The sequence below is a fragment of the Polyergus mexicanus genome, unplaced genomic scaffold (assembly GCF_030449975.1).
Source record: "Polyergus mexicanus isolate NDT 795.1 unplaced genomic scaffold, iyPolMexi1.0 SCAF_20, whole genome shotgun sequence".
Taxonomy (NCBI): domain Eukaryota; kingdom Metazoa; phylum Arthropoda; class Insecta; order Hymenoptera; family Formicidae; genus Polyergus; species Polyergus mexicanus.
This window is the reverse complement of record NW_027223340.1, coordinates 4,781,396-4,796,108: the sequence shown is the minus strand read 5'-3', so window position 1 is coordinate 4,796,108 and position 14,713 is coordinate 4,781,396. Positions and strand designations below refer to the sequence as shown.

At 38.1% G+C, this 14,713-nt stretch overlaps 1 protein-coding gene across 1 annotated transcript in view; it reads left to right on the top strand.

Annotated features, from left to right (window-relative positions):
• The window catches only part of Osp (myosin phosphatase Rho interacting protein outspread), a 168,181-nt gene that overhangs the window by 146,532 nt on the left and 6,936 nt on the right, over positions 1–14,713 (top strand). The window contains 13 exon segments of the mRNA XM_070311512.1: positions 1,879–2,067; positions 8,038–8,110; positions 8,753–9,298; positions 10,798–10,970; positions 11,325–11,465; positions 11,535–11,696; positions 11,940–12,112; positions 12,345–12,814; positions 12,817–12,936; positions 12,939–13,298; positions 13,409–13,565; positions 13,708–14,393; positions 14,396–14,644. Coding sequence (XP_070167613.1) covers positions 1,879–2,067; positions 8,038–8,110; positions 8,753–9,298; positions 10,798–10,970; positions 11,325–11,465; positions 11,535–11,696; positions 11,940–12,112; positions 12,345–12,814; positions 12,817–12,936; positions 12,939–13,298; positions 13,409–13,565; positions 13,708–14,393; positions 14,396–14,644 — 3,499 coding nt within the window.

Sequence of the window (14,713 nt, the reverse complement as noted above, 5' to 3'; positions counted from 1 at the left end):
GTATGCAAATTTTTGCATTATTCCGAAACGAGTGGCGTTCGGGAGGGAAGGAGGAAAGGGCAAGAGAACGGCAAAGGGAGGATATATAGTCGCGACAAAACGCCTTGCGTAAGATGCGCTGTTCAAATGAATCTCTCGCGTTTCAAGAATAATGTCGCTGTTCGAGCCCGAGAAAAATTGCAGCGAAACGCTTTTTTTTTTTTTATTTTTAAATTATATACGCTGTTTCGCGGCGTGCATATGTACAACGTTCGACGTTATGAATATCTTGGCTTTTTTTTTAAACAAACAGACATGTTTACAACGATTTCATATGATGTCGTCATTGAATCAATTATTTTCCCAATATATTCTAATTTTTAAATAAATATTTTTAAATCTTTTGAAAAGCAACATGATTCAAGGAATATCTGGTACATAATATTTTTCAGCCTCAATTTTTTTTTAAGCAGCGTTTTCGAAAATGCATATGTATTTGATACAAGTAATTTGCATTCAAACTACGATAATAATGATTATTAGATATAACGACGCAAAGTTACTCATATTCTTTCTTTATTGTACGATTTATTACTAAGAACTTAGTCATTAGTCTTTATTGCTTGTTTCATAGCTCGAATATTATTCAATCTCCAGCGCGAGAGCGATCTGTTCGCAGGTAGATAGGCTCGTTCCCGTAAAGTATCGACAATTGTGTGCGTATGTGTGCACTGCGGTGACATTCCCGGGTACATTTTACGCGGTAAAATGCCCGCAACGATCGCACAGAACGGTTGCGCTTTGATCAATGTGCAACTCATCTCCCGTACCCGGTTCGCTCCCTTCGCCATTTCCTTTTCGCCCGTTAGTGATCCGTGCTCTCCTCTCCTCAAATTGGCAGCAATTGCACCGATGGGATTCACTTTCGTTTTACGAGGAGCGAAGTGGAATAGCAATAAGGCGTCATTCCTGCCGTCCGCTTTTACGGCCGAGGGAAGAAAATACGTGGTTGGCCGCTGCGACCGGTCGCTCGCACACCTATCGTGCTAAAATGATACGTTTCCGGTACAGCGAGTTCCGTGTAACCCGATCGACCAAATGCGAGTCTAATGTACGTGCAATTTCGCAAAATAATCGACGACCGAGAAAAAAGAGATCGGGTGTGACAAGAATGCCGTCGCGACGCATTGCTGTCGATGATTGCTACACCCATCGAAAAGATTTCCGGATCTAACGCTATTACTCTTCAATCTATCGTAAAATAGGATCGATATAGCGACAATCATATTTATTATTGAAAAAGCAATATTTTAATCTTAAATGGAAAATTCTTAAATCTAGAATAAAATTCCTAGTAACGCCACCGCATATCGGTTTCGCGCCGACTATTGTGGCGCTAACATCAAATTATTGTAAATGCAAGAATATATAAGCTTAGATTTGTATATGTTACTCTTGTCTCAAGATAGTAAGACAATCTTATTTAATTCGAGAGAGAAGAAAAGGAATTGTTGATTTAATTTTAAAATTGTTTTATTTTTATACCGCGTAAGGTTGCGATACGATTAAGTATGTCAAGAATATTTTTTGTCTCGTTATCAGAAATCCTTTCTGAAAGTGTACCATCCCCTTTTTATATAGACCTTAATAAGCACGAGGACACAGATGACACGTAATCGTTATACAGCCGTATAGATTTCCGCGCGTACGAGTAGACTTCTGCATATTTACAACGTGCATGATGTCGGGTGTCTTATTGTATAAGCAAATTGTAATATCCATGTTTAATTTGATGATCAATTACATTGACTCACCGTAATCTTCGCCGTGACGAAGTAGAACGCTTTCCTCCTATAATGAATTGTCCAACGTTAAATTTCTTTTCTCTTATTGTTGCAGCCCGAAACGGTGCCACAGGCGAGGATTGACATGACCCGCGTCCTGGAGGTGGCCGCCGCCGAGGACGTCACCGGGCATCCTTACAGCCTCGCCGTGACCTCGCCGGAGGGTGTGACCTTCGTCAAAGGAACATGCCGTGAAGAAACCAGATGGTGGACGGACGTTCTCCAGGTGTATTCGCGAAACAAGGTTGGTCCAGCTTTAACATCGATATATTGGGTGATTGCATAAGTTCGTGCCCGATTTAAATATAAACTTCAATAGATTATATTTTAGAGATAACACTTTTATTAATCAATTATATAGTCTCCATTCTTTTCTACAATGCTTTTCCAACCATTTATAAGCTTGTCGATTCCATTTTTGAAGAAAGAACTTGGTTTTTCTTGAAAAAAGTTTGTAAAGTGGTTTTTGACAGCTTCCTCGGAATTGAGATTCTTGCCATTTAAACTATTCTGCAAAGACCGGAACAGATAAAAATCTGAAGGCGCAATATCTGGAGAATATGGCGGGTGCTGCAGAATTTCCCATTGCACGTCCTGCAGTTTTCCAGCAGCTTATTCCTTTCAGTCAGGAGATGCGGCACCCACGTATCAAGCTTGGAAATGTATCCAAGCTGTTTTAAATGACGAAAAGCGGTTGAATTATCGATGTTCAGCCTCTCAGCGATATCCTCGGTTGTAATCCTTGGGTTTCTTTCCACTAAGGCATGCACAATGTCATCGTCGATGCCAGAAGGCCATCCAGAGCGGGGTTGATCCTCCATGTTGAAATCACCATTTCGAAATCTGCCAAACCACTTTTTGACTGTTCGGAGAGCAGGAGCGCGGTCCAAATAAACGCTTTGAATATTTTTTTGTGCAATCCCAACACTCGCGCCTTTCCGAAATTCATATAGCGTTACATGCCGCAAATGCACCTTTCGTTCTCCATTTTTAATGATTTCTTTTATGCACAAATGGACTTATCTGAACAATATCTGACGCTAAATTGACATAAGACAACGTCATCTATTCGGTGTAAGCAACAATTACCACACGAAAACAATAGAACTCCGCCATGCGGTAACTTAATGCCATTTATGAAAATCGGGCACGAACTTATGCAATCATCCAATATAATCATCGTTTTTTGTTTTCGTATTTTTTAAAATATTGCGTTATTTATTATTATTAAGATAATTCTATAATAAATAAATATCAGAAAATTTTTGATAATAATTCTAAATAAAATAAAGATGGTACCATATTTTTTTCTCTCTCCTTCTCAAATTGCAATATTTTTCGTGTAGCTTAATGAAATGCTCCGGAAACCGTTATGAAATCCGAGAGCCGCAATCCAATTTCTGCATCAAATTGAAGGATATATCGATTGGAAAAGATGATTCGATAGCTGGTCGAAGGAATCCGCGCGTCTTACCTAACGTACATACTTGTGATATAGAATCTTACGTATATCATTAGGGAATTTAATTTTTCGTCGATTATGGAGGATATGCAGCGGCGAAGCTGCATCGTATTACACGAGTCTCTCTCTGAAAGGTGCATCGCTAGAATGGTAGAAACGCGCAGAATGTTGCCTGATTGCGCGTGCTCTCCCATAATCATTACGTGCCATAATACATCCTTTCCTCCTGCGACATGCTTGTTACGCGCACAAGAATGATTCCCCGCTTGTGACGTCTTTTCGCGTCCACAGGATTAGCTGTAATAGGGTTTCGGAGCACGCTAGCGGAAACCTATTCGATGTAAAAACAGAGTTACGAGAAAGTTTCGAAGAGTATCGCGATTATTTCAAACTACGCTTTTAGACACCGTTACTTGCAAAATGTGTCGGAATTATGCTATTAATTAATTTTAACAATTATTTGTTTTTGTATGTAATATATATTACCTAAAATATATGTAAATTTTAGCAGTTTTAAAAAATGCCACTCATTTCCCGATATATTTTTTTCTTTATTTCAATGATAACAATCTTTATTTATACGATAACAAACATAACAGTTAAAAGGATTACATAATTAAAATGTAATTAATTTTAACTGTGACTCTACAGTATATTTCTTTCCTGAATCGCGCAACTAAAGATAGAGAGTTTAAGAGAGAGAGAGAGAGAGAGAGAGAAATTAAATTAAACTGCATTTGAAATTAAATAGTTTTGTTGTCTCTTAGACAATGCTGGTTAAGCAAAAATATTTTTCATGTCTCCTATTATATAAATGTGATCATTGTATGTAGTAGAATTAGCGACAATGTAGGACAGAGCGCGGCGCAAAAATGCGTCGAGTTCATAAACGGGGCGGGCGGACGTTTTCGCATGATGAAGCGGTTACTGAGTGTCATTGTGCCTGTCGCTTGCTCTTGAAAGGCCTTGAAAAAAATAACGTAAGCTACAGTGAAACTGCCGACGTTGCCTCGCATAATCGCCAATGCATACCGCGGCGATCATTACGTCGACAATAAACGCCAGTAGACTCGTGCCGCGACTTGTCACTTGGACTTGCGCGTCTCGGGGGTTGTCAGTCGAGTCGATTGGCCGCTTCCTGCGATTCATTCGTCTTTTCGCGATCTCTAAAGGGGCCTCTCTGTGTCTTCTCTTTTCACCGTCGCTTAACATCGTCTAGGGTCGTCATTATTCAGCTGACGACGGAAAGCGTTTGGTAACAAATGGAGCATCGTTTCACTCGTCATTAAGCGATTGGAAGTCTGGCGAACTAGGTTGAGAACGAACTCTCTTCCATTCCGTAAAAAAGCTTTAAGCTGTATCAATTATGGCACAGTGCATCATGTTGTTATAATAGTTAAAGAATTAAAATTGTTTCGATTCCCATTTATATTAACGTTTCATCAGGATTATAATTGAGAACTTGTTTATAATAATATTTACGTATATTTATAATTTGTTCATATATAAATATGAAACCGGAATTTGCCCATAGATGGTCCTAGCTGTCAACGTAGTTACCGTCAAACCGCGTCATTGGCGCCATTTTCTTGTTTTGACATCTGATAAAGATTTTCAACTTACAACAATACAAGTTTCATACAACAGCATAGTTTTTAATAGCGTTGAACATGTCGAATTTTGTGCCTGGAAACTACGATTTGCTGACAGCATTGATTTTCCGTTACCATTTGAAGAAAACTGCTGCAGAATCGCATCGAATGCTTGTCGAAGCTTACGGTGAGCATGCTCTTGGTAAATCACAGTGCTTTGAGTGGTTTCAAAAATTCAAAAGTGACGATTTTGACGTGAGAAACGAAGAACGTCGAAGACCACCGAAAAAGTTTGAAGACAGCGAATTGCAAACATTGTTGGATGAGGATGACGCTCAAACGCAACAACAACTCGATTCAAATCAAGCTTTGCGTGAAAAACGACCAGAATATCAAAAAAGGCTACCCAAAGTGCTTCATGATAATGCACCATCACACACAGCAAAACCGGTCGAGGAAACGATTGAGGCGTTTAGTTGGGAAATACTTTCGCATGCGGCTTACTCACCAGACTTGGCTCCATCCGATTACTACTTATTTGCATCGATGGGACACGCACTTGCCGAGCAGCGCTTCACTTCTTACGAAAATGTACGAAAATGGCTCGATGACTGGTTTGTCTCAAAGGAGCAACAGTTTTTTTGGCGTGGCATCCACAAATTGTCAGAGAGATGGGAAAAATGTATAGCTAGCAATGGGCAATACTTGGAATAAAATATTTTTTATCATTTTCATACAATAAACGTGTATTTTCTATAGAAAAATTCCGGTTTCATATTTATATACCTGGTAGGTACATGAAAGATGCATGAAGCGATTTTTGCAACTTTTGACATTGCATGTAGCGGCGCGATAAAGCAATCGTAAATTTACAACGTTTCGTGCACGTCGCGAATATTGGGATTGTAAAGCAATTATTAGAACGCTCTGCGTGACGATGATTTAAGGTTTACAGCGCCTCAAACACAAGTGTTCATATCGCGTTGGTATATTTCTTGCACAACACATACATGTCGAAATTTGGGCCGGACCAGCTTTTCCCCGCCATAATTACGCCGTAATTGTTTAGCCTTCCTCGATTATCGACTAAATTGGTATCCGGTACGGGGAGGTGTCTCGCGCGAACCTTCCAATCAATCAGACGCCGTAAATCGAACCGCTCAAGAGCTGTCGTTCCTTACACCGTTCGAAACTTTATATAATAATAACACCGCGGATTACTCGGTCGCGAAATTACGTAAGACATGATCGATCGGCGAGCGGAGAAATATCTCTTCATTCGGTGCTTGCGGTACAAAACGCGAAACATGAGAGTTATTGCATCGTGACGCGTGCGATATAACTGTCTGTATATTGACGTCATTTACCGAAGAATAGATCTCATGGAGGATATTTTATTTATGGGATACCTAGGATTCAGAAATCTATTCTCGAAGCAAGTTCCACCCACGTTACGACACATTCTATATTTCGGCTGACTTCTTTTTTTTTTTTTTTTTCTCGACGCAATGCGTATATTTTTATTTAAATTAAGTTTAATTTGGATTACTTGTCGAAAATGCAGGAAGAATATTTTTTGGATTATCACACATTGTCTCGAGAACGCTTAAAAGATATATATACAGGGTGGGGCATTTATATCGAGACACTTAAATATCTAAAAAATAAAGCAAGATAGAAAGAAATATTTCGGACGAAAGTTGTTTGGTTTTAAAGGGGTCATAAGATGGTGTTATTAATTTGATCTTTGGGTGGAGACGCTTCGGAGATTTCAATGTCAATCTTGTTTTATTTTCTTTACACCAATTGATGTCTTTTATTTTTTGAGCTTAAAATATTAAGGTAATATTATTGCAAAATAAATAATTTTATGAGATATTTCATGGTTTATGTAAAATTATGTCGAAGTAAAGTAATAAAATTAAGTACAAAATATCTCGTAAACTATCAAACTTTTGGCCATCGTATCCCTATAACTTTTTATGCAGACTATTGCAAGGAATCGATTTATGTAAAAAAAGTTGGGCTGTTTCCATTTAAAAAAAAACAAGATTGACATTGAAATCTCCGAAGCGCCTCCACCCAAGATCAAACTAGTGGCATCATTTTATGACCCCCTTAGAACCGAATAACTTTTGTCCGAAACATTTCTTTCCATCTTGCTCTATTTTTTAAATATTTAGGTGTCTCGATATAAATGCCCCACCCTGTGTGTATATATATATATATATATATTTAAAAATATATAAATATCATCTTGTAAAGCCGACGCGTTGTAAATTATACAATAATAAATTATGTATTGCGAGACTCGTGCCTGTTAAAAGCTCCTGCAATTCTCAGACAAAAAGTATTCTTCTTCATACTCAGTCTTCTTTGCGCACATCCAATGCAATAGCTCGATAATTATCTCTTCAGAGAACAGAGTGGAGTATTTTTTGCACTCGCGGGTTTCGCGTCGTATTGTTCGTACGAGATTACGTGACTACGCGCACACGTTAATTCCGTTACGCAAGCAATGATAGATCGGCTACACCTCGTCATTGCTCGTAGACTTGGTGCAAACGAACGATTACGTTACGAGGCCAAGGCAAGATGCATGCGTGCCATGCGACATTTAGCGCAATGAACGTGGAGGAAATGTTGCTCCCGTGTTATTCTCCACATTTTTTTTTTTTTTTTTTTTTTTTTTTTCAATTACTTCTCTTTGTTTGCGCGCAAAGGATATTCGATCGCTTCGCGATCACCTCGAGATGACTTTGCGAAGTTGCGCAACCGTTGCAACTTCTTTTAATTAAAGTTACGAAATGGTATATGAAAATAATGTCGCATGCGTTAATAACGCTAATTATATAGATTAAAAGAGAGCATTGTATATATAATTGATTAATTAATTAACTAAATATCTTTTGATTAAATTTGAGTAAATATTTTTCATGAGATACACATTCGTTTGTGTTTGAAAATTATTGTGTTTTTACGATTATGGTCGAGGATAAACGTAATTATTCGCGCGTTTATCGCGGATCAATTTTCAAATCGATTATCCAATCGGCTAAGATCCTTAACGGCGGAAAGGAACGCTCGATGGTTTTCATAATAGAATCTGTGGAAATATTCCGTCGCAATTTCTTCACGATTTGCGTTCTGTGCTTTTCAGGGTCGGCATAAGCGAAATGCAACCTTCCCCGGTGGACAGACGACGATTCTGCAAGTTACGCCGACGATTCGAAGTGAGTATGCCTTCTGCTCATGTTATGCAAATTTTACAATAATACGTATATATGCAAAGATATGTCCATGCCAGTAGATTAACGATGGCGTAATTACTACCTCGCTTAGTCATTTCGCTCTGCGGTAAAGTAATATTGCACAGACAAGAGTCTTTTACTCGAGCAATTTGATGTAATGAGAGGTGGAATGTGCAACAATTTAACCAGCGTAGTAAACATGAGATGCGCGTGACAGAGGTGAATATAAATACAATAATAAGACGATACCTTTGGTGTGTGAAGGAGAAAGCACATATCTTTTCATAATATATATATATACTGTCGTTATATTACGTATCACTATCACCTCGTTATCTCTAGTTCTTGTTGCCTCTAATTGTCTAATTAAATCTATCTCAATTATTTTTCTCAGAAACTACAGCACAACTTAACTCGAGTCGAATCATACGATGGTGTTACTTAAATATATAAGTATATATGTACACATTTTTTTTTTAAATTTAGTAAAAAATTCCTTTCTTAGAAAGAAAAATTGCTCAATTTACTTTCGGCTCCTTCGTGGAGATTTTAAAGCTTTCGCATCGCAGATGCGCATCCAATCGCCTGAATTCTTACAAAGGCATTGAAACTTGATCATCGCAGGTAACACACCAAATCCACCGCGACCGCGCTTCAATAGCTGTCAATCAGAGCCGCGCAGCAGCGCGTGGATCCCGGAGACCGGCAACGGAACGTCAGACATGTGCTCTTCCGTCTTCTCGTCGACGACCTCCTTGGTAACAACCAGCGTCTGCACCGCGACCAACAATAGCGTGCTGACCAACGGTAACACGGGGGGCGTCTCCGAGGTCAGAAGCAACTTATCGCCCCTGCATACTGTGGCGTCCCTCGAGAATGGCTCCAACGGAAGCTATCTGACAACCGCGACGTTGAACAGCAACATTTGCAGCACTGTTTATTCGACCACTTCGACGACCATCTCGAGCAGTGCCGCCTCGTTGACCGACAAGCCGCCGATGATCCCCAACGACGGCGCGAGATCGACGAGCTATCGGGATCAACCTGCCAGCAGCGCGTCACCACCGACCCGAGACAAGCTCCGTGCCGAGGACAAGGCCAGACGAAGGATGAATCAGCAGGGCGAACGAACCGGTGACACGAACAGCACGGCCTCCGGCGAGAAACTAGGTCGGTATATTCGATGAGACACAATTTCTTCGTGTATCCGATGCCTTTGACAGATAAAATTGTCATCTGTGACCTTTGACGTTTCTTTCACTCCTATTATAATCACATGACGTTTGCCTGATGATTCTTGTGATTTTTCTCATAACGCGGAAGGTTTCTTTTTCTTCCCATTTCTGAATTTATTTATAAAATTATTTTTTGATTCGCATTTCTAAAATTTTAATAGTTTAATTAAAATTTGATAAAAACTTGATGAGATTATAAACTATTAGTGACAATGATCTTCAACCGCTTATGACTTATAGAAATTAGATGATAGAACTTGACGATAGGGAGATATATTACTGTATTTGATCGCTTCATTTAGATTGATTTGCGTTGTGTTATCGAGATCGTATTGAAATTAGGACATGGATGATTGATAGTGAATAATTTAAAAATAATATTAGGTATATCTCGTTTGTCTGAGATATTTCAAGATAACATGAAAGTTGCATTAGAAGTGGTAACTTTCAAAATGTTCGTCTCGCTTTGTCACGATTTACGTCGATTACGTTCTTATTCTTAACAGTCGGATAAAACTAGTTTAGATACGGATGGAAACTAGAACGCTGCATTTTACATTCTCAATGACGATGATCTGCAATCCGCAAAAGAAACAGCTGACGTATTAAGTCGTACGCAAAAGTTCTCGACAGAAAAATCCTTTTATTTTAATTATTTTATTAATTTTAATTTTATTAATTATTTAATTATATTAACATAATCTACAATCTATTAATTTTGTTTTATATTTTCTTAAACTTTGATATAATTTAATTTATAATTGATCTGAGCTACATATTTTATTTTTATTAATTTTTCATTAATTTAATATATCTTTTATAGAGATAAATTGTGAGATAATTTTTATGCTCGTAGCCATTAATATAACAATGACGTGTTTGATATATTGCTAAGGTAAACAAAGGAGGAAAGCGCGCAAGATAGTCTTTCACTTCTCTGATGCTTCCTGATGCAGCAAGAAGCACAACCAGATTATTAATTAGTTGGCGATCAATTAATGCTGAGCGGTCGTTTGCCCTCCGCGTGTTGGACGAAAGGCGCTTTTATAACCGGAAAAGAAATTAATTAGTTAACTCACCGACGTACCGAAACGAATATTTTGATAACGACAAACGCAGGAAGACGGCATAACGATTTCGTGCGATGGTTGTTGTTCTGTCCATGGAACTTTAAGTATTGTAATTATAATTTATATTATCCTCAACTACCGCTGTTAGACACGTGGGAAATAATAAAATAAATAAATGAATAGATAGATAGCTAGATAAATTAAATTATGTTTTTTATAATATATCTTTTATATACATATATTGTATATATAAGATATATATAATGTACATATATATATATATATATATATATATATATCGTGTGAAAAAGAATATATTGCGACAAAGATACCGTATAGAAATGTAGTTAAATATATTATACAGACGATGACGCGTGCCGGAGGATACTTTTGGAGCACGAGCGGGAAAGAGAAGGGAAGCTGCGGGATATAGCGGCTTCGTTAACACAACCACGAGTGAGGAGAATGAAACCAAGAACTTCGGAGCCTACCAGAGATGTCGTGGACGCGGTTAATGCGGTTCATCAAGATAAGCTTGTACGTAATGAAAAAGTATGGCAAATATTCAATAATTATATATAATAATTATATCTATATCTGGCATTTTAACAGATAACAATTAATCATTGTATTTTTAAAATACATTTATATTTTCGATTTTTTATAAGAATGTTTAATTTTATTTCTACTATTTAATCTAATAATTTAAAAACTTTAAGTAATAATAGGTAATATGATAATATAATTAAAAATAATAATATTAATAAAATTATAATTAATATTTTATAAGAAATAAAAACGCATGCCGTACATTTCTATAATCATTAATATTAGTTTGAAATAAAAACACGATAATTATATATTATGAAATGCGTCTTATATGGTATGTAGATAAGAGGCGATCCCGACGGCTGCGGCCTAGATATTTCCGGCATTAGGTACTCGCCCACTTCCGAGCTGAGAGTTGATCTGCCGGCAGAGGACTTGTTGAACATCAAGAAGGGTTGGCTGATGAAACAGGGATTGAATAAGGTGCGTCTCGTGTCTTTGTAAACGTAATCTCTCGCGAGCATTTCTTAAGAAATTCGTTCTTCTGTCTAGGAATGGAACAAGCATTGGTTTGTTCTAAGAGGCTGCGGACTAATGTATTATAGAGATCCCTGTGCGGAGGACAAGGGCATCATGGACGGCGTAATAGACCTCAACACTGTCACCGCGGTCACGCCGCTACAGGTTGCGCGAAATTACGGATTTCAAACTGTCGTGAGTATTATAATTACGATATTGTGTTTGCGAAAAATATTTACATTTTTCCAAAAAATAACCGCGTTTGCAATCTCTGCTTTATATAATATATATTATTTTATATTAAAATAAAGAGAGAATATTTTTAGTAAATTAGATTTGTATCACCTCTTTCCTAAGTTTAACAAAATTGCATTAAACGACTTTGTCTTTTCCTCAAAATGAAACTAAGCGTATTTATAGCTTTGGTTTTCGATACAGGCTTGGGACGATAGGGGCAGTACGGTGTTATCGGCAGTAACTGCTGGTATTAGATCCAGTTGGATGTCGGCTATTAAAAGAGCGGCCAATCTACCTGATCCTGACAGTAACGTGGACTCTCTTACCGTTTGCTCGGACACTCAGCAAGAAACAAATTCGCAATCACCTATTACGTGAGTATTATTACAAAATCTTTTAATATGTAATTTACATAGCGATATCAATTGAGTGAAATTTCTTAGATCAATGAAGTAAAAAATTTAAAATATTTAAAATTATATAATACATTACAGCGTAGTTTTTATAAATAGAAAAGATCTTAGAAAAAGAGAAAAAGTTGAATCTTTTTAAAACAAATTTTCAAAGGGAATGTATATATATAATTGTGTCTGTCTTATATTGTAGATCTATTATGGATCGTGAAAGAGACTCTGTCGTTCCCTCGACATCCATCACACCTAGATCGGTTTTGTTTTCATCTGACGAAGAATATAGAACTGCGTCCGAGGGTGGACGAAGAGAGTCCGGCGATTGGTCGGAAATGCCGGTATCGCCGCCACTCGTGAGAAATGGCGATTGGCCTATCGCGCTCAAAGGTTCTGGCTGGTCGGATTCGACAAATCACGAATGGTCAGAATTACCACCATCGCCGCCGTTAACGAGAACCGCGTTATCCAGGGTGAAAGCTCGATCTAGATCGAGTTCTAGATCAAGAGTCTACAAGAGAAGCCGAAGTTCACCTCCAAGTTCGCGAAGAAGTACTCTAGATAGTGTGAGATCGGAAGATTTGATGATGGCTTGTTGCGAACTTGGCGAAGATGAGGAACAGAATAATGGCCACATGCAGAGCAACAGCTGTCTTTCAAGTGCTAACGAAAGCCACTGATTGTCGAGCTTTTGGAGAATCAGGTGTCGCTTTTGCGCGATCAGCTAGATCAGAATCAGTCCCATCCGAGTACGCTACTAGTCATTGTCGAGCGTCAAGAGAATGAAATCGAGAATTGAAATCGCAACTGAACGCGGCACAAATAGATATCGCTAACGCAGAGAAAGAGTTGTCTAGACTAAGACAGCAAAAGGCCGAAGCGTCCATTAGGGAGAAACAAGTAGAAGAATTGTTGAATACAATACAGAGGACTGAGCAGCAAAGAAACAAGGATCTAGACGACCTAGAAAATATGAAAAAAATGTACAATAGAGATAAGGAGATTTTGGAATGCAAACTATTGGAAACAGAGGCTATCTTGAGGGAGACGACAGAGAGATGCGAAATGCTTACGAACGAATTGACATCGAGTCATAGAACTGTTGAGCATTTGCAAGCAGAAATAACGACCCTCAGCGATAGATTGTCCCAAGGTAAATATATACGCTTTCTTAAAATAAAATTTGATTTTATATTTAGCTTAAGAGTTTAAATAATTACTGGTTGATAATATATTATTATCTAAATATCTTATTCTCTCTAGGTATAGAGGAAAACGAACGGCTTTATAATAGAGTAAGGGAATTGGAAGAGAAGAATGGATTCTCTACTTCAAGGGAACGTGGGAGAAGCTTCGATTCGCTTAGCGATTTGACCAACATCGAATTGGATTTAGACTTGACTGCATTAGATAAGGAAAGGTAAATGCGCATTGTAAAATGATAGTAATATATTATAAATAATAAATAATATATATATATATATATATATATATATATATATATATATATATATATATATATATATATTGATCACGTATATGATAATATATTCCTATGGTAGGGTTATGGAAGAGTATGAAGAATTGCGGAGCCGTTTTGAAAAGGCTGTTATGGAGATTCGAGCTATGAGAAAGGAACTGCGAGAAGCTCACGCCATGCAGGATGTTTTGGAATTAGAAATTTTTGCTCATAAACAAGACGCAATTAGTGTCAGTGAGAGCAATCAGGCGCAGATTCAGCTAATGGCAGCGAGAATTCAGGACCTGACCAACAAGCTAGCCGCTAGCGAAAAGCAGGTTAGAACGCTGAGGCAGAAACTGACAAAAGCCGAAAGCAGAGACAAGAGAAGATCACTCTCTCTTAAAGGAAGAGAATCTTTCCAAATTTCTCAGGAGGTAGAGGACAAATTATTGGACCTAGAAAATAAGATCTGTGCTATAGAGAAGGGTAAGAGCATCAGCGCTCCCGTTTCGACGGGCAATAGCTCGAAGGAATCGAGTCCTAATTTGAAAAAGGAAAAAAGACGAGAAAGCAAGAATTTGGATCGTACTAAACTGCGAAGAAAGTCTTTAGATAGCGCGACAAGCTCTGAACCAATGAAAATATTGATTAGGCTGAGCACATTAGAAACAAAAGTAGCAAACGTCGCTGAGACTATGGTCAGCGATGCGGAGAAAGATTCCAGCGAATGCAGCGAAGTTAGCGGATCTTCCGAGATATCTTTAGAGGTACTGGCAAGGCTGAAGAAACTGAGAGAGTGGTATCGAAGTCGAAACGACGATTAGAGAAGTGTCTCGGCTCGACACAAGCGGAGGATAAAGCCGAAAAATGTTTGCGCGATGTGAATGAAATATTGGATTCATGCTTAGAATGTAAGAAAAACCAGGCTAACGCTCAAATCATCGAGTCAGTAGGAGTAGTAGTATCTAGGCTAGAAATTATACTTAAGGATAAATTAAGCGAACTCACGAGGAGACGGCAGTCGTTGGCGCAGGAAGGTCGGCTGGACGAGAGAGAGAAAATGAAACTTGTTGCTGAGAGAAGTACTCTGCGTTGATACCACTGCT